This window comes from Falco punctatus (assembly GCF_963210335.1).
Source record: "Falco punctatus genome assembly, chromosome: 9".
Taxonomy (NCBI): domain Eukaryota; kingdom Metazoa; phylum Chordata; class Aves; order Falconiformes; family Falconidae; genus Falco; species Falco punctatus.
This window is the reverse complement of record NC_137589.1, coordinates 35,660,847-35,685,007: the sequence shown is the minus strand read 5'-3', so window position 1 is coordinate 35,685,007 and position 24,161 is coordinate 35,660,847. Positions and strand designations below refer to the sequence as shown.

The 24,161-nt window shown below is 41.1% G+C and overlaps 1 protein-coding gene across 2 annotated transcripts in view; it reads right to left on the bottom strand.

The window, feature by feature from the left end:
* Positions 1 to 18,842: 18,842 nt before the first annotated feature.
* The window catches only part of TRUB1 (TruB pseudouridine synthase family member 1), a 31,884-nt gene continuing 26,565 nt past the window's right edge, over positions 18,843 to 24,161 (bottom strand). Inside the window, exons 5-8 of one of the 2 annotated variants that reach the window (XM_080403380.1) lie at positions 23,364 to 23,436; positions 21,952 to 22,091; positions 20,767 to 20,823; positions 18,843 to 19,379 (exon numbers count right to left, since the gene is read on the bottom strand). In XM_080403380.1, coding sequence (XP_080259506.1) covers positions 19,165 to 19,379; positions 20,767 to 20,823; positions 21,952 to 22,091; positions 23,364 to 23,436 — 485 coding nt within the window. In that variant the 3' untranslated portion in view covers positions 18,843 to 19,164. The remainder of the gene's footprint in view (positions 19,380 to 20,766; positions 20,824 to 21,951; positions 22,092 to 23,363; positions 23,437 to 24,161) is intronic. The other variant, XM_080403381.1, reaches the window with a different exon arrangement.

Here is a 24,161-nt window from a genome sequence, read left to right as displayed (position 1 = left end):
GCCAAACTGGTGTGGAAAGCAGGGGACAGCAAAACAAATGAAGCTGCCAGAATTGTGACTGGGGGTAGGGGCAGGGCAGGCATAAGGAAGCAGCTTGGAAGGGAATCCTTGTCCTATGGGGGGGAAAAAGCCCAGACAGGACATAGGATGACCTTAAATAAAACCTTAGTAGGATCAGCCACTATTGCCTCCATCCACCTTCCCTAACAAATGCCGAGCACCACCGCAAAGGCTGACCCGCAAAGGCTGATCTCGTTGCCCTTAGCGGTGGAGGGGACCGTGCCTGGGGCAGAATTCAATGCAGCACAGACAAGGTATTCCCCAGAAATATCCCAGGGATGGATGAGATGGGATACAGAGATCTGTGCTGGCGTCAGACCCCTCAGGAACAGGAGGCAGAAAGGATCCACTGCCGGGGCTGCCAGTCACTACCTGAGATTTGTCCCCTGATGAGCAGCCAAGGCTGCTTCGTGCCGGCCAGAAGAATGGTCATGGTTCGAGTACAGCAACAAAAGGTCTGAGCAAACACTCCCACCAGCAACCTGAGTGCAGAAATTAAAGAAATAGAGGAGCAATAAGAAGTCACACACAGCCCACAGATTTATAGTCTTGTTTCTGCAGCCAGATTGACTCACTGATTTCAACAAAATCATGATTTTGCAAACACTGAAAATGAACAGAAATTTGTGCTGTAAAAGTGAAAAAAAAAAAAAAAGGCAAACTGACAATTTTTATTACTCAGAGGTAATGAAGTTACGTTTCAAGCATACAAAATGACAATTTATCAAAGTCCCGGCCCCATCTGGAGAATTCATGACTTCTGGAATACAAACAGTAAAATCCTTAATGAGACAAGTACCACACATAAAACTGCTGCTTCAGAAATACCCTAAGCATCCACGGTTACCCAATTAGTGATCTGGCAGGAATGTGAGCACATTTCCCTGTTCAGCTCTACAGAAGAAAAATAAATATTTAATGTATGTAAACTCGGTCAATGACTGATCATTAAACATCACCCTAAAGAAACAGGAATATCTTATAATGTGTTCACCCACATTTTCTCAGCCTTACTCCACATCTTTGTGAAGATTAAAGAACAAAAGTAGGATTTAAATTAAGAGCTCCATGTTTTCATAAAATAGCTTTGTGCATTTATTGTCTGCACTAGAGCACTGCAAATAACAGCACCTAAAATATATGAGACAAAAAATGCCTGTGATGCTGAATACCCTGTATCTCCTGCAGGGTTTCCTGGGGAGCTGGGAAAAACGTTCTTCACTTCTCTCTCTAAAGTACAATTTTGCTTCTTAGAGGAAAAGAACCATTTGGCTTTCGTTGCCTTTGCCTCACACCTAAGCGAGGAGACATCACGAGCAAGGGTGGGTCGAGAAGGTGTGGAGCCAGGTCACCGGTGCCAGGCAGCTCTGCCTGCTCCCACCCGGTGAGGCACTGCAGAGGCGGTGGGGCTGAGCACCCTGCCCTTCCCTGAGAGCTGTCAGTGCTGCCGTGGGTTCAACCAAGTGACTAGCTGCTCTATGTCTCATTAAATGTTCCCTCAGCTTCTCAGAACTGCTGATCTGTGTCAGCTCGGCTCCTCAGGCAGGGACCTGCTGTATCATTAGTAGATTTCTGCTACAGAACCAAAAAAAAAAAAAAAAAAAAAAAAAAAAAGAGACTGTCCCTTTAGCACTTATGTGACTCAAAATACTGAAGTTTTCAGGACAGCAGCTTCTCATATCAAGAAAAAAAAATTATTCCTGGTGAAACAATAGGAAGCGCAAAGAACTGGTATCAGGAGGTCGCCCCACACTCCTGAAGTTGCTCCTACAACCACAACCTACTTTCGCTGCATTCCTCACCATTCCCCTCTGGAGCATTCCTCCTGCCAGTTCCGCAGGGCCAGACTTGTGTGAATGCTCTCTGCCAGCAGGTCCTGTCATACCGAAACCTAAAGAAACAGAATTTTGTGCAGGTGAAATTAAAATAGAGCTTCATATTTTACTGATAATTCTGGGTTGATATTACCTTCAAAGATCACTCAGTTTTAAAAGAAAGGACATCCCCGTTAAGCAAAGCACCATCTACTCCTACAGCAGTATTGTGAGCCAGAGCCGCCATCCACCTCTTCTCATCGGCAGCACCACTCTTCTTTATGTTGCAGCAGCTAGAAAAACTTCTTTTAAACCCCAAAGGAATTTGCTACTTAAGGCACTTTTTGTTTCATGCGTAACAGAGCACGATGAGCTTTTGATTAATCATACAGTGATTAATTACTTGCACTCTTTATGGTTGGAATTCAGCATAGCAATCAGCTTCTCACAGCAGCATATTCCCAAGTTCTGAAGTTGGCCAATTATCTGTCACTAGATGTATACATACCGTATTCCTGTGTATATTCCTCATATGTTTGGATTATGTTCTTAGAGCACTTGCGTGGAAGCAACAAAAGTTAGCCCATTAGTACATCAACATGCTGCAGTCAGCACCATGCAAGAAGAGCCATTTTTAGCATGTATTAAAATGTAACTATTTTCCACAAATGTTATTGAATCAAGAGGCTAATCCAACATTTGTTATTGGATAATAAATACACATGGCTTACCTGGCCAGACAATATATTTTGAAAGCCAAGTTGCCTCACATACACAACCTCTATGTTTGTTAATAACGTGAAATATTTTAGAGCAGACTTGTATGAGTGAAGACAATAATAAAATATGTGCAACTCAGACATGTAATATATGGGAAGTACTATTTGTACCTCAAATCCAGCCACGGACAAATTCCCATTAGGCCAGTAGGTACACCAGCACAGGGCAACAGACACGTCCTCTCAAGGAGCAGTGGACTGACAGCTCCAGGAAGGACAGACTGGCCATGTCAGGTCAGACCCAAGACCATCGAGTCTAATAAGTGATTTCTGACCATCCTCTGACAACAGTGAACTGCCAAAAAAAAGAGAACCAGGATAGGGAAAATATGTAGTAATTAAAATATTATCCCAATCTCCAGTAGCTTGTGGCTCAGACCTACTTAGCCAGAGCAGGTATCACAGTATTTAGGTAAAGAGCCTGTTCAAGTGCAATTGAAACTCTCCCTTTAACAGGTTTCTGACATGTGCTTTAATCCCAGATGTTCTTTCTGGTTAGTGTGCATTTAAAAATGCATGAATACATGTCTATACTCTTAACTTGTTTGGGGGCGTTGAGGGGTGGCAGAGCGCAGGGTATCTTCTCCCATTATTTTCTAGTAACAAGGTATAATTTTTGATAATTACCTGTTCAAAGTAACTTTTCTTTTCTTAGTATTGAAAAACAAAACCCAAAAGGGAGGTTACAAAATATAATACCGTTAAAGCGATTGTCTGTATGAAATTTTAACAGAACCGATGCTTTTTAATTTATTCATGCTATTTTCCTGGTTTAGGATTGCAGAGCTTGAGGCCCTGTATCATCCTGAAGCTTTAAGGATTTTTATTTTACTTGTATGTGAAGCATCCCTCAGTCTTACGCAGTGCCACTTTACCAGTCTATGCCTGTTCACTTGGTGCCATTTCCCAAAGATCCTATAGAGTGTTTGAGTGGAGACATTGCCAGTGTAATTTTAGAAGTTTCCTTGGTAACCACTGCTGACATCTCTAACTCAAAATTTAAGACTAGACTACAGCTCTCTGTAACACCCTTACGTGGCAAACTGCCTTGCATCAGTTGAGCTAAGGCACCTCACAAACGATAATTCAACTACTTCTGCTTTTCAGCGAGCTAAGGGACATGCCCACAGATATTTCTTTCACTTAAGGAAAGCTGCCTGCACCTTTCCCAGTCTGCAAGTGGGGAAAAGGCACAGATAAAGCTCTTGGAAAGTGATTCAAAGAAGGAGAAGTGAGACTGGAAAGAAGTAGATGCTGGAGAGAGAGCAGGTAAGAGGCACAAGGAAAGGGAAGAGCTAGAAGCAGCAGCATTTAGAAGGCAACAGGAACCCCTGAAGGAAGTAGCGAGCTGGCAAGGAAGAGCTGAAAACAAACAAATTTAAATAAATTGAGAAAACAAGGAGAAAGGGGGAAATAGTATTCCTTTAACCTTTCATCGCTCCTTCAGTACATTTCTCAGAGGATGCTCATCTCTCCGTCCAGGTCTGAAAAGGAGGTGAAGGAAACAGAATCACCGTGACATGCTGTTGTTGGTGGACCCTTCATCCCTCAATGCTTTATCTCTGGGCAATCTTCTCTGATAAAACTCACAAATTCTTCAGTCGTTTCTGTTGATAACTCAGGTCTAAACTAGAGAGGCAAATCTACCTCCCTTATTCAAGCAAAGTCACAGCCCAACCATGCGTCACTGGTACCCAGCGATCCCTTCCAACTAACCAGAGTTCAGCATTTCCCACTCACACGCCTTTCCCACCAGTTCCTCTCCTCTTCCCAGTGCCCACCACCATCTCAGCATTAATAAAGAGCCAGGATAAAAAGCACCAACACTCTTTGAATAGTGGATATTGCCTTGTCTTCCTTCTCCCATTTTCCCAGGTATGTGAGTACATAGTGGAAGACACCTCTAAGAATTTATTTTCCTCACCGACAGCTATTATGACATTTAACTCTTCAGGGTGTGGAGTGCTAGGTATCAGCACACAGTGTTAAAAGGCACCAGATTGGGTGTCAGGAAATTTCCCAAGCGTCACCCACCACTCTGGGCCCCATCTTTCCCCCCATCCTTCATCAGCCAAGCTCCTGCTTCTTTGGCATAGAATGTACCTCTCTATTTGTGCAATGCTTATCACAACTGAAGCCTTGTTTTTTCTTTTTAAAGCCAACAATAAGGAGAAAGAAAGAGCAGTAAATAATAACAACAATAGAGCTAAAAGCAGTATGATTTAAGAAGAAGGCTGGATAATTCTTGTCAGTTACCCTGCACTGTACAGGAAAACCTATGGAGTGTGGTGCTTATTAAGGTGGAAAGAAAAACAGGCACGAAGAGATAGAGGAAAGGGGAAATACAGCTGTTTGGGGCCTTATTACACCAACAGCTAAAACACAGAAGCAAACCACAGTGCCAAGCAAAGACAGAACAAAACAACAACAACAAAAAAAAAAAAGATAAAAAAGATTGTGTACAGAAATGGTAGAGCAGGGTGAAGCAGAGAACTATCGAGAGCTATAAACCATTATAATCAGAAAGTGCTGAGGCAGGGAAATAACACCGCCACTACAGAGGTCACGAGAAAATGTGCTTGGGGGGGACCCCTGGTGCAGAATTCACCCTAGGAAGGGTCAAAGATTGTTACTGCCAAAACAGGTTAGCTATAATTAGTGTATGGGAACAGTTAGCAAAAAGATTGTGATGGTTAATGTTTGGGATTTTCAAAAGTATTCAGAAAGCTTTTGTCCTCAGCCACTTGAAACCCTTCATTGTCTTTGCATCGCAGGTTACTGATGGTTTCAACTATAATTCCGAACAGAGAAGGAGCACAGAACTGATTACGTTTTGCTGCTGTAGCTGAGCTCACCAGCTCTTCTGACTGAGAAGCAGGCGATGCCTTTACCGACAAACATTCCCCCTTTAAAATTTCTGAGCCGCATACTACAGCAGCAAGCTTTCAGCACTCTTTCAGAATCTTTTAACACATTTTTTTCTTAGATGACTAGAAGGGAAAATGTGCTTTCCACTATTATTATTACATTACTGCACCTTTTTTCCATCCGTTCCTTTATTTTCTAACTGCTTTAACATGTTTGAGAACAAGCAGCGCCTAGGAGTGCAACTTGCACTTTAACAAACATTCATAAATTTAGATTTGAATTACAGTGCTGGTGCCACGCTGTGCAGCTGCTGGGAGGAAACTAGGCCAGTGTATAGTAGCTACTAACAGAAAAAAAGAGATTTTTCTGTAATGGTACAGTAAGGTACAATTGACAGGTCAGCATCTCCACTTTCTGAGTATCTACGAGGAGACACAAGACTCCTCAGCCTAGCTGCATAATACATAGCCTTTGTGTATGCCTAGCTTCATATTACATAAAATGAAAACCAAACAGTTTATCTCTTCCAGAAAATCTAGTCTCATCACCTGAACTTCATGTGATATAACTCCCATGGCTGCAAAATCAGAATCATATTCATAAACATGCAAAAAATGCAAGTTTTACATTCTACGATTCATACACTATTGAATTTCCCTCTTTCCTCCTGCACTGGCCTAAAAATGTGTAACCTTGGAACAGCCTCCATCCCCAGGCACCCGACAGCAGGGTAAGGGAGCTGCAGGTTAGGACCTGAACTAAAAGAGATCTAAGCTAGACTGACCTTTGAACTGTGCTTGCAGATGTCATCTGTGGAGTCTAAATTTAATCCTCCTAACAGAAGACGCAATCCTGCAACCTGGCAGTGAACCTAGGAGGAGTTCTGGCTTTTCCCCCAGACTACTGCACCAGCTAGTTACGGGCCTTAAATCTCTGTCTGTGGTGGAGAGAAGGCAGGAGAAGGTCCTCAAGGCATCCAGGTCAGACCCCATCAGAAACCATCCATGAGGATGTAAAGGACCAAAGAACAAGTTTCCAGCCATGAAGTTTCTGCTCCGTATTCTGCTGGGAGAAAGCTGCAGCTGCTGATGGAACAGCTCTGAAGTTTACTCTTCATCACCTGCACGTTTCCGGAGTTCTTCAACCTTTTCTTACTGAGCCTGATGCTCCGGGGCATCACAGCTCCCATGGCTCATAAGCATCTTTTTATCTTCCTCATTTTGTACAGTGGAGGTGAGTGCAGGGATGCAGACAAGCATCAGGCTGGTGAGGTGGCGAGGGCTGCACTAGCGAGGGGATGGCTCACAGAGCTCTTCCCAGCTTCCCCCTTGGAGCTGGGGACTGCTCAGTGTCCTCCCACCCCAGGAGCCCCGCACCACAGCAGCTTGCAGCTTGGAGTTTCTCCCGCCTTTGGCCCCTGCCAACGTAGCCCAGATGCCACCACCGAGCTGTTATCCGCGGGGACAAGAAACAACACGGCCCCTCGCTGTTCTTCAGCAAAACTCACTGCCTGCTAATCATGACCTGATTATAAGCTTTTCCTTCGACTACCAATAAACCCAGCAGCATAACCGGGCCATTTCTCAGTGCCTGTTCGGCAGGGTGAGAGCTGAGCACGGCACCAGCACACAGCGCAGGGCCAGGACGGCGGGCACCCCGGGCTGGATGCTCTTCCCCAGCTCCAGCCCAGCTGCGCCCAGCACCGCTCCCCTGCACGGGCACGCAGGCACCCCAGAACCCAGCACAGCAAAGCTCCCCGCCGCAGAGAGGGGGTCAGGGCGCAGCACCCGCACGCCCCGCAGCCTGGCCTGCCTTCCCCTTTGCACCATAAACGTGACGTAAAGCTCAGCCTAAGCTCTGCTGGCCCAAGAGTTGCTCCTTCTCATACCAGTGGCTACACCGCAGGGAACCCAGGAGGAATAATCCATTTGTTACAGCGTACCGAAACTGAAACAGGGGCTTTGTTGTCCATGGTGGGAAGCTATTTTTGCCATAAACCAGACTAAAAAGGCAGGTAAAGGGAGAGCAGAGACAGAACGGTAAGGTGACCAGGAAGACAGTACCCAGCCTTATTGCCAGGACCTGTACTGCTCATCTGCCAGCCACTTCCCAACTCCTTTCTTCCTAGGGAAAATCTGTTGATGTCTTATCACTTCACTGGGGTGCAATCCTTAATTAACATTTGCAAATTATTTTTATGTCCCCGAGTAAGAGGTGCAAGACAAATGCATGACATTATCAAATAGCTGTTATGTCTGAACACCTTCAGCAGCACAGGGAAAAAGGAACTGCTTATGGAATAATTCACTCCTTAGCAAGTCTCTTCTTTAAAGAAAATAATAAAAGACAGACTCTTAAATTTCATCTGCATTTTTGACCACAAAAGCATAAAAGTGTATTTGTCTGGAATATTTTAAAGAATGTCTGAGCCTTTCTATTTTAGCTTTACCTCTACCAAAACCAGGATGGAGGTCAGCCTTCACGGCATCAGAAGACAACCGTTAAAAGTGTGAAATCCTTCTCAGAAATGGAGCTTCAGAAAAGCACTGCGATTGGAAATAATATCCTCAATTACATTTTAAAGTTGCAAGTTAAATGGAATTGCAGATAACAGGTACTTCCAGCCAGTAAAGCCTAAGGACAGGGTGATTTAAAATAACTCCGAACGGTAACCTGCGGAGATCAGACTGCTGCTAGAAAGAGATTCCTGGAGGCACTGGGCTTTCTTTTTGAACTAGTTTTCAGCAGCTAATGGGACAGCTTTCTTGCATTCCTCCTTTATAACCAGGTACAAGCAAATGGGAGACAATGACAAATGACATTCAACTGCAACATCTTTTTTTTTTAGTATTAAAAAAATGGGTTTAGTGAATGCCTTTGAGGTTCCACGTTCTCCAGGGCAGATTTCTGCTCTACATCACACCAATATATACCTGGAATAACGTCAGTGAAGTCCATGGAAATATTTGGGCATTACACAGACAATTTTGAGCAGAACTGGTTAAAAATGATCTAACTGCAAGCAGAGACAAGCAGATATTTTACAATTAGTTAATGGACGAGGGGAGCACAGCAGTACACATGCTGTGGAAAGGGCAGTGTTTTGATCAAATCTGGCTTTATTGCATGCTGGAGGCTTTAAGGCATGTTAACACTGAACTATGAACTACTCCCAAAAATATTTTTAAAACAGTTTTATACAAACAAGTGCCTTTCCTGCCCCACAATACCAGCTTATATTTCCAATAGTCATGTGTATATGAATCCTAAATGATATTGCAAATAGAATTTCAGTTTGGTTGCAAGAGCCATGATCCAGGTAACTGCTAGTCTTGGCTCAACGAAGTGATCTGTTGAGCTTAGCTGCTGTTAAAAATTCACATCCATAAACATGGATGTTTGTTTCCTCATGATATGCCTGGCTTTCCATTTAAACTGGGAAACATATGGAAAAGTAAAACTTACCGTCTGCTGTGACATGCACATTGCCTGGGAAAGAACACTAACGTTTCACATTAATGCTGTCTCACTTTCACATGCCAGATCCTATTCTAAGGGAACTAAATGCCTCAATAATTGCCTTAAAGCCCTGCTTGACACCCTTGTGACCGTGAGTTAACAGTCCTGACTCTATCGTCTGCTTCTAAAATTAAAGCATAATAATAATATCTTCATTCCCAGGGCTCGTCCGTTGTGATACATACCTGGGCAGATGACGAACTTTCAGATGTGAAAGAAGATAAGCAGGTAAGTATTAAGGAATACTGAAAAGTGCCTTTACATCATGCACACTTACAACACTGACAGTTCTTCAATCAACCATCATAGTTTTGACCTGGAGAACTTCTGTGAATTTGCAGGTTCTTTCTACTTTCAGGCTGCAACGGACTGCACAGACTAGCGCAAGGTTGATCAACCAAAGCCAGATATAACAAAAATGATTTTTAAAGCAAAAAATACATTTTCCCTCATCCTCACACAATTTTTCCCCCGTGCACCCTTATGCCTAGTCCATCTTGTGCTCTTTGATAAGATACATATTTGCTACAGAGTTAATTTTGATCACCTACAGTCAGCCAGCTGTGTGGCAGCTTTCAAGCTTTGATACGTCAGCCTGTAACCTTGACAGACCAGCCAACATACTGACCAACTCAGCATGACAGAAACACAAACTCGAATTATTAGTGACTTAACAGGACTCAGTTAGGAACAACCCCCTAACAGGCAGGCAGGCCCGCAGAGCAGTAGTTCATTGAACCAAACGACCAGAATATTCAATAGCTTGTCTAAGAATCCTCCTCTCTAAATACACGTTAACCCATGCTTTGGAAATGTTCCCTGCTAAACCTAGGAGATTACCAGCAGGTTTATTTTCCAAAGCAAATGTTTCAAAACACAAACATATTTTCCTCTTTCAAATAATTCTTTGATACTCACTTTCTTTTGAAGGCTTTTCATACTCACTAAAATAATAAAAGCAGCCGTGCTTGGTTGAAGCTCTCCGTAGGCACCACTCAGTTCATCAGGTCAGACGTTCACGCTGGAGTCAGTAAAGGCAGCACATTTCAGAGACAAGAACCAAGTCTCTCTCTGCAGTTATACTTGTGATGCACATAGCAATGGGGTTAATTATTGCAATGAAGCAATCCCCCGTCATGACAAAACATTCCAGGAAATGAAACAAGCTGACACATCAGAAAGTTTCTTACTCCTTTATGCCAATGAATTCAGGTAAAGGTAATCACAGCCTAAAATGTCGTCCATTGTGGGCACATATCCAGTATTTTATCAGTTTGGTGGAAAACAGCGTGTTTTCATCCCTTGACAACAGCTCCTCACTGGTTTCTCTGGGTCAAATAAAACTCCAGAAAGGAAGATGAAGCATGCAGCTTGGGTTATATATAACTAAAGAGTCACTGGATTGACCTTACTCAAAACCAACACTGGAAAACATTTTCCTCACTGAAGGATTACATACAATAACATAGAGTCTGAAGATTTCTTTTCCTTCACAGCCATCCCCTTCCTTAAATTGCCCACAGCTTCCTGAGCCATTATTCTGCACCCCCTAGAAAGAAGCTACATGGGAACCCACAGGGTCCTCACTCCTCTTGGAGCTGAGGTCCTTGGAAAGCGCACCGAAAAGGTGCATGTGTAAGTTTGAATTTCAAATTTACTGACTACCTATTGCATTTTATTGAAGGATTTATAAATACATAAGTTTTCCAGAAAATAAACAAATGCTGTATCAATTGAGCTTCCCAAAACCTGCAACTGGATTTGACTCAGTACCAGTAAAACCACTTTTCTGAGCGTGCTGTAACATGGTTAAGAAAGAACAAAGCAAAGTGCTATAAAACCACCTGAGAAAGATGAAGTACACTTTTCTCTAGCCTTGTACCACACCAGTGTTTTCAGACACCAGCCATTTTTCTTGATTTACCAAGAATTCCCAGCTGTTTCTGCCATTCAACAATTACTTGCTCCTGGCCAATTGGTTTTTTGTGTCTCTTCTGGACCACGGTCAGCAACATCCCTAGACTGTAACTTTGCTTTGTAGCCTCGGGCCAGTTATGAAAACTCCGGATTGTTGCAGTGAGATAAATGATTCTTGGGTACTAAGGAGCAGAAGGGTTTGGGGAAGGCTGTCCAACTCTGAAAAACCACCCAAGAACACGTGTCTTCCAGAAGTGAGGGGAGGAAGGTTGTGATTTTCTTACGCAGGGAGATTAGAAAGGCAGTCCAGGAGAGATCCAGCTGTCAAATGCCCTCTCCCACTGCCAGGTTTTTCTGGCACAAAGCACAGGCACAAAGCAGAAAGCCTGTGCCTGTATCAAGAGATGCTGCTAGGCATTCCCTCTGTTCCATCCCCCCGCCCCCCTGCAACAAGCCATGAAAACCAAAAGGGAGTGTCAGAGATGCTCTCTGAACCACATCTGGTGCGTGTACCAGTCACAGAGAACTGTGAAAATGTCAGAACTGATTGAAGGGCTTGAAAAGCAGCCTTGCAATGCAAGAGTAAAACAGAATCAGCGAGCTCCTTCAGCAAAGCAGAGGTGGAAAGTTTACTTCAATTATTTTGATGCACAGAAAAATGGTGGGAGCTTTACTCCTGTTATCCAACGGCTGGACACTCTCCTAAATGATGCACTCCCTTCGGAAAGCTGTCTGGTTCGGTGTGTTAAGGATCAGGTTGCAGATGCATGGGGAAGGCTCTCCTGCTGGACTTCCCTTTGTCTGTCTTGGCAGCCCAAAACATGCTCTGCCTCCAGATAAATTTCATCTCCTCAAATCCTAATCATATACTGCCTTCTCTGTGGCACAATGGCTTATTTCTGGGTCATTTCTATACAATTCTGGAAGACCAACTTGGATTTGACAATGCAGGGGAGCAGAGGGGGGCCAAATATTCTGTATTTCCACTGATAGAAAGGAATGGCTGAATACCAGCTGGGATTGTATGACTACGCTCTTTCCAGTAATAAACATATAAAATACAGCAGAGGAGAACAGATAGAACTGGTGCAGGGAAATGGTACACAATTCAATAAAAGTTACGTGTCCCTAATGCTACAAACAGATCACCAACACACACAAATAGGTTTATCCATTCTGCACTGCCTCTAATAGCACTCTCTAGAGAAAAGCATTTCCTAGACAAACACATTTCTAAAAAAATAACACTAATTCTATTCTGACAATTTTTGTGTGTTTCTTTTTAAGTAGAAAATAGAACTGTTACATATTCATTAGACAGGGAGCAGCTCTAAGTGTTGTGCCACACTATTAATATTTATTTTACTCTGGGTTTTTTTGTCTTGTAAAAAGAAATACAATTTTTTCAATCCATCAGTTTTCATTACTAAAATAAAAAGGAAAAAAAAGGGCAAAAAGCACGATAGGTGTCAATGAAATAGTTAAGGCCTTAATTCAGTGAGTAATAATTTACATAATTTAGTAAAACAGGGCAGCAGTCCTCTCACTGAGGTCAAGAGAAAAAAAATCACATGCTTTAAGTTAGCCATGTACCCATACACCTCGCTGACATTTTCCACCCACTCTTGCTTGGAGGAAGGATTACTAGAACATTACTATCCACTGTTGCCCATGTCTTTCGATGGAGATTAACAGAGCAACACGATGAGACATATGGTCTTCTCCTGGCACAGTCCAGTTTTTTTGCACAAAATTTGCACAATCAACACTTCATATGCTGGTCTATGAATGGGACAGATGAGGTGGATACACGCTTCTTTCTGCTCGCGCTGATGGGGGTTAGTCTCTGGCAGAGGTACCGAGCACAGTGCTAGGAAATCATAACTAGTAAACACATAAGTTAAAGCCAGTAACCTCTCTGTGTAGAAGCAGCAGCTGGGTGAAATAAATCACCTGGACAAGACAGTCTGCCAGTGCCCTTTGTCAAATTAGAGTATAAAGTAAGAAGAAACTGTATACAAAGCAATGCAGCAAAGCAGCAGCTAGGTTTAATGCAGCCTGGATGACATTTTACTGAAAGAGCAATCTGTATCGCAAAGATTACAGAAAATTAATCTTGTTTTCTAAATATATTTAGTGTTTGTACACAATGTTCCATTGACACCAGGAATGTGTACTATGTACCTGCAAAACTTTAAGCAGTTTTGTTGACCCCTAGAAAAGCCAGCTGCAGGAAACGATTTAACACGAACATACCACTCACAAAAGAATAAATTATGCTAAGGATTTACGGCAATTCAGTATAAGCAAAACAAACCACTGCCTTTTGAAGGGCATCATAGAAGACTATCTTTTCAACTGCTGAAATGAAAATAAATGCACATCAGCATACAGTAACAACCTCTCATGCATTTCCACGTAAAAGCTTCTTAAGCTTTGAAATTGTGTATTTAAACTAATTGGTTTATGTGCTAAAAGAAACAGAAAAGGTAGTAAAAATTGTGTCCTCTCTCTTTACCTTTTCTAAATTAGAATACTTAATGTATTTCCTTACATGATTACCTGAGTTCATCTACTTCAATAATGTAACAACTGAAATATGCATTTACCTCTTGCCATTCCTTTTCTACCCCCCTCCTTTTAAGCTGTTAAACCATGTTCTGAAGCCCCTAAAAGTAGTGTGACATCTGTGAAAGGATGTATTTTGTTTTTAATACATGCACTCAGCTGCAGATTTCACTTTGAAGTACTTAATTCTGAAATACCTAAATTAATCCTGTGTCCCAGTGAAATGGCACTAAAGCATTCAGAACGACTGATGAAAGGGTCGTGATAAGAAATGGACCTGACACACCTTATCCTTTTTTGTTCTGCTTTGTAGCAGCTTTCCTGTCCCCCTAGAAAGTACACAGCATTTTTGCTCCGCACTGTTCCAAGGCCCACATGTACCTGGAAAGGAATTCAGAAGAGAGGATGCGAGAGTTTTAGGATGAACTGTCTCAAACCAGTAGATAGGTTAATGGGATGCAAAGTGGAAAGGCCAGGCACAGAGTTGCAACCTAAGATGAATTCTTCTGGTAAGAGGAAGGCTATTTTCTGTCTATACCACAAATTCCAACGCCTCATTTCCCGCTCTACTCATTCTGTTACTGTTAACTTCTGGGGCAAGCCACACAATCCTTTTACAGCCCAGTCTGAGCATAGGATCGTTTCAGCATCCACAACACACACAGTGATGTGACAGGGCAAGCCAGGGAGAGGCTGTGACTGTGGTTTGACCCCACGGCTTTGAGGTAGAGGCGAGGAGGGAAGAGGACTGAAGTCCAAGACATTCACACCCAGAACAAAACCAGGCTTTTCCCAGGCAGCCACGCTAATACTTTCTCTGAGACACAAGCAGCATCTCTAACACTTCCCCAGAAACAGAACTCGAAAAAAATACAGTTTTCTTCTTGCAGTATAGTCCATTTTTCGTCCTGAGCACTGAAACCATCCACCCCAATCACCAACTGCTTGTTTTGCCTGTTTAACACCTATATGATCTTAGCTGTTGATCTCAGAGACAGTAGGAAAAGATATGCCACCTCATCACGCAGTGGAGACATTAAGCATCCAGATGATAAACCTGCTTGTTTGACATGCTCTTAAGTATTGGTGATTTACTTCATCAGGTCTCACAAAGAAGCAAATTAAACCCGTGGCTATTAGAAACAATGAGTGCTTTTTAATAGGGACAGTAATTTTGCCCAGGCTGAATGAATCCATTCGCTTTCTCCATGACTTCCCTCTGGTCGCGTATTGTAGTCACACTCTCACGTACATACACATGCACTCTTGCTTCATCTCTATAAGGGCTTTTTAATAAAATTAATACTGTTGCCAACTAATTCCTTGACTCTGCCAAGCAAACTGAATGACCCTAACCATTAAAGTCTCAGAGCTGTCCCTGCCCAGAATAGCAACTTCACCATCTATCACACTAAAAAATAAAATCCTAAGATATCCCAAAATTTGGGGAGCTATTCAAAGTTTGATTTTATATTCTTCTAATAAACATATCAATCAAAACCAGAACTGCAGAGTAAGATGCTAAATGTTTACTTATTGATGAAGGAACTCCTAGAATATTTTACTAATGGCTCAGACTTGATTAATATAAAAATAGATCATATTGATTTTGGTTAAAAAACATTTTAAAAGTGCTCAACATGCTGCCAGCAGAAATATATTATGAAGTGCACAGAAAAACTACCATTTAAAAGGAAGAAAGAGCCAGCCAGGCAGAGACATTAGAAGGAGACAAATTATGAAGCCCTGGTCAATCTCATTGAAGCAGCACCAGCACTGGAGGCAGCCAGGGCCAGGCTCCAGTTAACATACTACTATGAACTAAAGATCACAAGTCCAAATTCAAGGCAGACAATATTTAGCTCAAAAAGCAGGACACGCTTTTCTACCAGTGCTTTCCCCATGAATAACATTTATTAAAATGAGACAAATCTTTCAGTCTGTATGACGGATACATTTTAAATGGTAAACCACAGAGACATGCATATTTTCTGGCCAGAGGACCATAAAATTCCTATTAACTACTGCTTGTCTCAGCCGGGTACTCTCAGAAACATTGTATACACAATTTTCCTCTCACTCTTAATATTGAGATATCATGACTGTCAGTAATCAAGATCCACGACCACAGGATATTTTGTTCTGGAAAAAGCTATGTTTTTCTGCGGATATAGCTTAATTCTGAAGTCTGGTATCTTAGGGACATGCATGTTAATAAGAATAAAGAAGTTAAAATGAGTATTTCCCTAGGTTCCCATGGGAACACAACACTTCACTTCCAGATCTGAATAGTTTCAAGATACTGGGTTAAATAAACACTTATTAAAACACATCTAAAAAAGCTATTCCTACATTTTTCAGTGGCTTCCTGGTTACTATCCATTGGGACTAATGGCTTAAGGGGAAGACACCCATTAAACCACAGGAGAAGATAGGAAAGAGCATGCAAGTGAGGCCAAACACCTAGGAAAGACACCGGGAAAATAGCCAGAGTCGTCCGAATGTTTGAAAAGATAGCTCAACTGTTGAGGGCTGCAACGGGGCGGACACTCATCAGTGGTCATAAAACATGCTGTTATTGTGTAATGTGTTCATGGCTTTACGCACTCTTTACACCGTGTCTTCTAAGAACACCTATCTGCTGTCTGCCAAAGCTCCGTGCGCTCTCTGGCCATTTACAACCACAACCAACACACTTGCTACCCAACTTGCAAGTGAAACAGCTTCTGTAGTTCAGTACAAGTTATGTGGGGAGAAGTCTGTCATTAATTTGAGATAAACAAGTTCTGCCTTTATTTCTGAAGGTGACAGCACGTAGTGTTGGGGAAGACCACAGGAAACCCAGGGGGAAAAAAACAGTGTAGCTAGAACTGGTGAAAGTCTCTCTACTTGCTACAGAGAAATAAAATCATTGAGGCAAGTTGTGTTCGTAATTGAAAGGTTTCTCCAGTCTTCAGAAACACTATCTACATACCTTATGCAGACTCCTGTACCTGTACAACTGCATTTTCTCTCCCTATGCCTTCCATATGCATTAAGATTTGCAGCCTAAACCAGAACTTAGCTGATGTCTACAGGATGCTTTTTTCTGATTGCCATTACATTTCTCTCAAGTGACTGGACTATGGAACAGGCCCTGTCTACTCAGAGTCACAGATCTGTTAATAATTACAGCAGACCAGTTGCAAGCTAACCTAAAGGCTGATGAAAATATAATTCTCCTTTTGAATTTAAAAAAATCAGAGGGTCTTACATGGAATAGCAAGAAAGCCGTGGTAAGCATTAAACAAACAGATGAGATAAAAAATGTGCAAGACAGTTATAACACTGTACCTGATAAATAGAAAGACTTCTCGGTTGCACTAATATTTAAAGAAATAAATCCCTGTAGATGAAACAAGTATACTAATAGAATTATATCTACTGGGGTAATTTAAAAAGACAGAAAGACAAATAAAATGAGAACTTAATCTAGAAAACCACTGGGATAACATAAATTAGGTTCTTGGAAAAACACAGACTTAGACAATCAGAGAAGCTGTGTTTCAATCAAAGTCTTTGATCATTCACGATAAGTACACTGGAAAATGAAATTTTCTGCTTTATTTCATTTCTTTAGGAAATAATCTTTCTTCTCTGTTTCTATCCACGGTATCAAAAAATCCACCCTGAAAAGAAACAACTAAAATCTCCCACTGTCATCTTACTGAACACAACTCTTTTCTCTCATCTCTGAAATCAAAATTTCTTACAATGGTTATTTCATCCACATAGTACATTAAATATGCTGTTGCTACAGTGCTCTGACTTGCTTGTGATGTTTTCAACATTGCCCTTAATTTCTTTATAAGAACATACAAAAGAAAACTGCCTGTTTACTGAACAATAAACCACAAATTCTATCCTCCCTCTACAGAAAAGCTTCATTAATCTTGCATAGACTTCAGTTTCTTACTGTACAGAAAACAAAAAAACCCTATAGATGTCTGGAAAGGTATCCTGCACTGAGAAACTTCAAGATATTTATTTTGTTTCTTAGATTGAAACTAAGGTTGGAACTTGATCATTTCACATAATACCTTTTGTGTAAGGTACAGAAACATAAAGTGCAGAATGTGGAGATTCAAGTCAAGTTGGGAATAAAACAACTTCTTTTAAGCAACAGAGGTAATAAGCTATCAAAATAACTTACCGTAGAAAGTAGCAAGTCCACAGTAGAAAGTTTCACACAGTCATTAAATCAAATTTTCATGTCTCCCTCTAAAAGATACAACCTAATAAAAGCACAAACTCTTAGCTTCACAGCATTCAGTCATTCAGAGTAAGAGTCAAGCCCCTGTACTCCAGAACTAAATCCCAAAGGTGTAGGAATTGTACAAAGCCATAGCAGGCCACTTGGCCAGCAGCAGCATAAAACTGCAACAGCAGCCAGTCCATTCCTCTTCGGTGACATTTCAGTGACAATTTCAAAAGCAGGACTCTCTCTCAGGTATCACGCACGTGTTTAAACTAGTCATGTTGCTCATCATAAGAGGAAAACAGACACACTACTAATTTGTATGGGGATACACAGGGAAGCCCTTTTAGGATGGTCCATTACATGCATGGAAACAAACTAGGGCACTTTTTTAGCATTCTCAAACCACTGTCTTTTAGTCATTTTGAAAATCCCAAGGGAAGCACTCACAAGAAATAATCAGTGTAATCAAATTCTGTTGACTACATGAACTGTGGAACAGGCCCTCACTGCCCCAGTGAATTAAAATGGCTTCAGTGAGGATCCTTGACAGTGGATCCCTCTTTTGCCCTTACAACTAGTCAGGGCCAAATCAGTCAAAGCCCAGAAGTACATCAGCCTTCTACCCAATCCATGGGACACAGCTCAAGCAATACACAGATGACAAAAGTAAATTCCATAAGCCCTGTGAAGGGCATAACAGTTTACTTTAAATGATGGATGGTCACCGACAGGGACACTACCAGAATAAGATAAGTAAACCTGCAATGATGCCTGCAGTCTTCAGAGTGCTTGTTGTCAAAACGGTTATCTTCGTGGATTGTTTATACCTAAAACTATTTACTTTGACTGGAATTTCAGGCTGAATGTAAAATATTAGCATCCACATTTAATGCACTCTGGGTAACATTTCACTGAAAGAACAATCTGCATAGGAAAAACTACAGTAAAATGGACATATCCTGAAATGGATTTCAAGAAAGCAAATTGCCACATTCTTGTATCCTTCAAGCTATGCCAGTCTTGTCACCATGGTGTTTCAGTATTTGATTATCAGCCACAAAGCACATTTATCAAACCTTAATGTTTGTAACTTTTTATTGAGGAATCAGCAACAGCAGCTGTATTGCACCCTATAAGTTCTTTAAAAGTTTATGAAGATTTGACATCAGTGGCAGATCCATTCATGGTGTGCAGGAAGGAAAATACACAGATCGGGAAACAGCAAGTGCTGGACATTTTCAGTGCATGTTCTAACCCCGAAAACAAAAGAACCATTTTTCTTGCACTGCCATTTGTCACTTTTCCAGTACAGACTTATAGATTTACACAGGAGGCAAGACAATCCCAATCCAATCTTAAAATGTCTCAATCATTCAGTCTTTTTCCTTGACCCAACTTATCACTTATCTTCACAGCTCACAGCAGTTTCACCAGGATGCTCTGTCTTCAATTTTTTATGAGATGGCTCTCCTGGGAGAAGAGACTTGCAGTGCTCTAAGGATCGTGCAATTTCATCAATTGTCCATTTGTCTTCATAAAGGGCATGCTCCTCTAGCGTAAATGGTCCATGTTTGGTTCGGGTCAGCTCTTGCATAGTGGCACAGGTAGAAAGTTCTACAGTAAAGAAGAAAACAGGATTTAGAAAAAAAATGCATGGCCAAGTTTAACTATTTGCAACTCACTTTAAACATATTTTTGATGTAGCCTTCTAGGTTATTCTGCTTTGCTTGAGAAGGAAGCTCATGAAGATTAATCTCTCATTTATATTTTCTTAAATTTGAGCCAAGGAATTCCTTTGATTTCAACAGAACTCCAATTGTAGTAAAGAGTTCAAAATGTGACAGAAAGTTGTCAAAAGGTTTTCCAGATTTAATTTGGAATGAAAAGAGAGGATATAATGACACAGGATGTAAATAGAACACGCTGTGCTCACAAGTGACTTAGAAGACCATGTACTATTTTTCCACAGAATTTGAGGCCACGGCACTTCTTGCCTTCAAGGAGGATTTTTGCCATTTTTATCCTGTGCTGCCTGTCAAGATAATATAAACTAAGATAAGGAAAAATAAAAAATGTAAATAAATGCTCTGTTATGTTAAATAAATACCAGTAGGAAGGACAGAATTACATAATGAGGGGCTGCAAAACATAACAGCAACCAGAGTTGACCTGTAAGCACACAGGTATACTAAAATATTCTCTCCCATCCTTTCTGATGCAGGAAGATTTTTATTGCATTTTAAATTTTTGAAAAGACACCAACTGAGGACAGACTTTACCTTAGTTTGTCATTAAAGGACTAAACGTTAAGTTCGTACGCTCAGAAGGCAGTAACAGAAAGAGAATCTTTGACTTGCCTAAAGCACAAATAGCAACATTGAAATTCATAGAGTTATCCCACATCACCTGCTTTCTTGATCTGCAAACGTATAATTTAAAAAAAAATATTTTGAAATGGATTATCTGTTCTCCATCATGCAGTTTGATAGATACAGAGTGCAAGACAAATAACCCTGTGGGAAAGCAAAACCATTCACAGTTCAGGTAAAGGAGAAAGAAAACACTAGAAAAATCACAACAAATGTAGAAGTCTTTCCAGCAGATAGGGTCTATTATGTGCATGGTAATGTTTTGTGCAATCTGTTTTCAAAATGTGATGAATAATGTTTAAAAAGACAGTATCTTTCTTCTTCTTCTCATCCTTAATCTGAGTTAGTTTTAACATACGGAGGAGGGAATAAAAAATTCCCAACTTGTCTTCTATTATCTTGCTCGGTGTTATTACTTGCACCATTTTTATACCCCAGCCCCAAGATTCTCTGGCAATTTCACTTTCTTTACCCCATGTTCCCAAGGAAATACCTTAGTATATAAAACAAGCAATAGCACTACAATTGTGCAAAATAACACATAGGTCTAGCTACTGGAGATACAGAAAATGACAAAATTTTTCCATAAACACATTAATTCCTTAAACTGTAATGGGTTTTCTCATGCCTACCTTTGCCAATGTCACTGACCAGACTCCTGACATAAAAGCCACCACCACATTCAACATCTGGAATGTTAATAGTGACATGGTAAATTGCCAGTGCAATGTGAAATCTACTTTACACAGAAACCATGCCCCCACATAAATGTAAAAATGTGCTAAGCAAACAACCCAGTGATAAAATATTTATAGGATGCAACATCAATTATTCATCCTGTAACATATGTGCGGGTGAGATTGCTAAGCTAGACAGGAGGGAAAGCAAATACAATGGCAACTGAACTAACTCACTAGAAATTAAGTACTTGCTGTGGTATGTTAACAAACGCTTCACTCCTATTCATTTGAAAGGTTTCAGAAGGTTGTTTCTTATTTTTAACGATGAAAGCAAGTTATTCCAAGTATAGTCTAAACTGACTATCAATGCTTTTAAGATACTGCACACAGACAGCTCCAATAAAATTTTAAAATTCACCTTTAACTTTCCCTGCTCTCTCAGCTCTTCTCTTCTCCCTGTGCCAGTGATCAGCTGCTAGTCACCCAACCATCAAGGAAGGGCTGAGGCAACACAGCACTGAGCTTTGTCACTCATACCGGCTCATCATATAACATCTGGTCCACTCGAGGACTCTGGGTCAACTAGGCAGCTGATCAACACAATTATCTTGACCTTACAGTAGCATCATAGGTTTACAACAGTCTTTTTTTGGTTTATTTATCAATACGAATCTTAATGTACTACCCAAGTTCCTTCACGCGTGACAGAAGGAAGGATAAGATTCTGCCTCCTCAACTGAGGACGAGGCCTGACAGTAACTGATACTGGTCCTTGTTGCGCCCTGGGAGAGATGCCAGCAGGCCTGGGCATCGGCATAAAAGAATGGGCAAAGTGAAATAAGCAGACCTGAGAAAGGAGGAGTGAGCTGGAGGTTGCAAAATCACAGACAGATGCAAATAATCCCCTGACCAGCCTCTCAGAATTCTCCCTCACAGAAAGATTACATATAATCAGCTTAACTTAAACCCAAAATACAGTGCTTTTACTGTGAAGTGAAAGTCTCTACACGTGGACTCACACCAAAATAAGTAGCTGAGGGAAATGAAACCCATTTCACTATCTTAGTCCCACTCTGAGTGCAAATAAACACTAACAAGCTGGGAGCATCACTCTATGTAATAATCTTTGGCCTTTACCCAGTGTGAACAGCGGTGGCTGGAACTGTTGGAGAGAGAGGCTGTACACTCTCACTGGCCGAGCAGGCTTTGCTTCAACTGCTTCTCCTCTCTTCATTAGAGTTGATAGCCTTTCTCCATCCTTCTTCAGAGCAGAATAGCTGATCAGACCAAACACGAAAACATGTGTCATATGGTTGTAATACAACAAGCTTCCCATTCTCCAGATCCTGTTAATATTGTACTACACTAGCATACATTTTACCCTTCTAATCCTCTCTAAGCGCTCACAAAAAAATCCCAAATAACAAACTAGCAAGTGCTTCTGAAATCTCTTCAACACAGAATCATCTAATTCACCAGTAGCTACATAAACCATAAACAAGAGATGGCCCTGTATTTATCTCTTCCTGTACACATTTAAAAGTGTTTCATACCTTAATTTTTAGTGTATGAAAACAAAGGATTCCTGTAATGGGTATAACACTTGCAGCTGCCTCTAACCTACTCTCTCAGAAGTCTGCCAGGTGTACTCTGTTTCAGTGTTATGCTGAGCTGAGCATTAGGAGCCGCCCAGGCAACTCCTGTAATTCTGCCTCACACCTTTGCTTGCCTCACACCAGGGTCTTCTCTGAACATCAACTGCCAAGTTATGGAGCCTTGTTCTAGGGTGTTTAGGGGATCACTACAGAACAAAAAAAAAATTAACTGATTACATGAAACTTTATCCAAAGATCCACCTTTGGTCTTGCAGAAAGATGACCATAGAAAAATAAAAAAAGAATATCTTGCTCAAATTAGCAGAGGGTAATCTGAAACAGGTCAGATGAAGCAGAACACCTACTGAATTACTGACCTTACAGCAACATTCTGGAACCACAGTAAGTGACCCATTGCAAATGCAAAGGAAAGCATGTTAGCTTAAATCACCATTAAAGCCATCTGTCACAAGCTAAGCACTTGCACATTGCCAGCTACTATGGCTCACCTGAAAAGAAGAAATTTGCTAAGCTACAGAAGCTCTGTCACTAATCACTCATTCATATTCTAAGTTCTGAGAAAACTTACTCAAAGTCATTTAAGGCACTTCCACACAGATGTCAGTAAGCCTCCCCTTACCCTACAACTAAAATTAAAGACTCAGAGCTTTGCTTTCTAGTTGGAAGAGAGGACAGAAGCCATCAAGCCCTGCAAAGCTGTTTAAGACTGCTTCGCTATTCTACCAAAAACCCCCACAGACTCCGTGTCACCATTTGTGCTTGATGTTCAAATGAGCATGAGCTGCAGTTGCAAATGTTAGAACTCCTAAGACTGCCTTGCCTCTATCCTCTTGCCAAAATGCGTCCTCTTATTTCTGAGAGAACTGACTTCTGTTGGCAAATCCCGACAGCTGAACGCAACTGCCAGGAGTGTCGGAATATTGTGGAACTTACAGTGGAGGAACCTGCATTATGTCCCCTGTGAACTTTTGCAGCACATTTTCAAGATCTCCTTTTGTTATCTGGTCTGTAGAAAGAAAATAGTATGTTAGCGTTGGTTATTTACATGGCACTAATGGCATCAATCATGTTCTGCAAACAGATACAAAGCAGAGTTCCCTCTCTTCTGAATTTAGATTGGGTGAAAAACACCAAAGAGAAGATATAAAAACCAGAATGTAGGTAGGAGTGAGAATTACCACAAAAAGAGTGGAACAAACTGTCCAAGGTGATTAAGACAGTCTGGACACTTTCAGAAGGGCAGAAATCCCCATATACACAGTTTTCTTTTCCAATCCCTCTGTCTTGGGACTGCAAATTCATTTATCTTGGGAATGATAAAAAAACCATAACATTTCTCCTATTCTGATTTTTGTTAAAGGACCAAAACCAATAAAATGCTTATCGAACCTTGGCAACTTCTCTTTAGAAGTATTTAACTGCGGGGAAAAATACAACAGATTATTAGAGGAAAAAAAGCATTGTGGGGTTTTTTTCTAGTGAAGAAAAAGACTTCATCTGGAACAACAAATCAAATTTCCGTATCAAACAACTAACCTGCAAATGCACACCAGGGTATTGTTATATATTAAGTAAGGCAATTTTACTGAAGAAATCCTGTAAAAGAAAGATAGCTGCTTTAGGCAATCTACTCTTTTAAGAGTACACATACATACACATCTGTCCCACTTCTATTACAAAGCTATAACCTAAGTAGCTGATTGCATTGGTCCTTTGAAATACTATTCAATA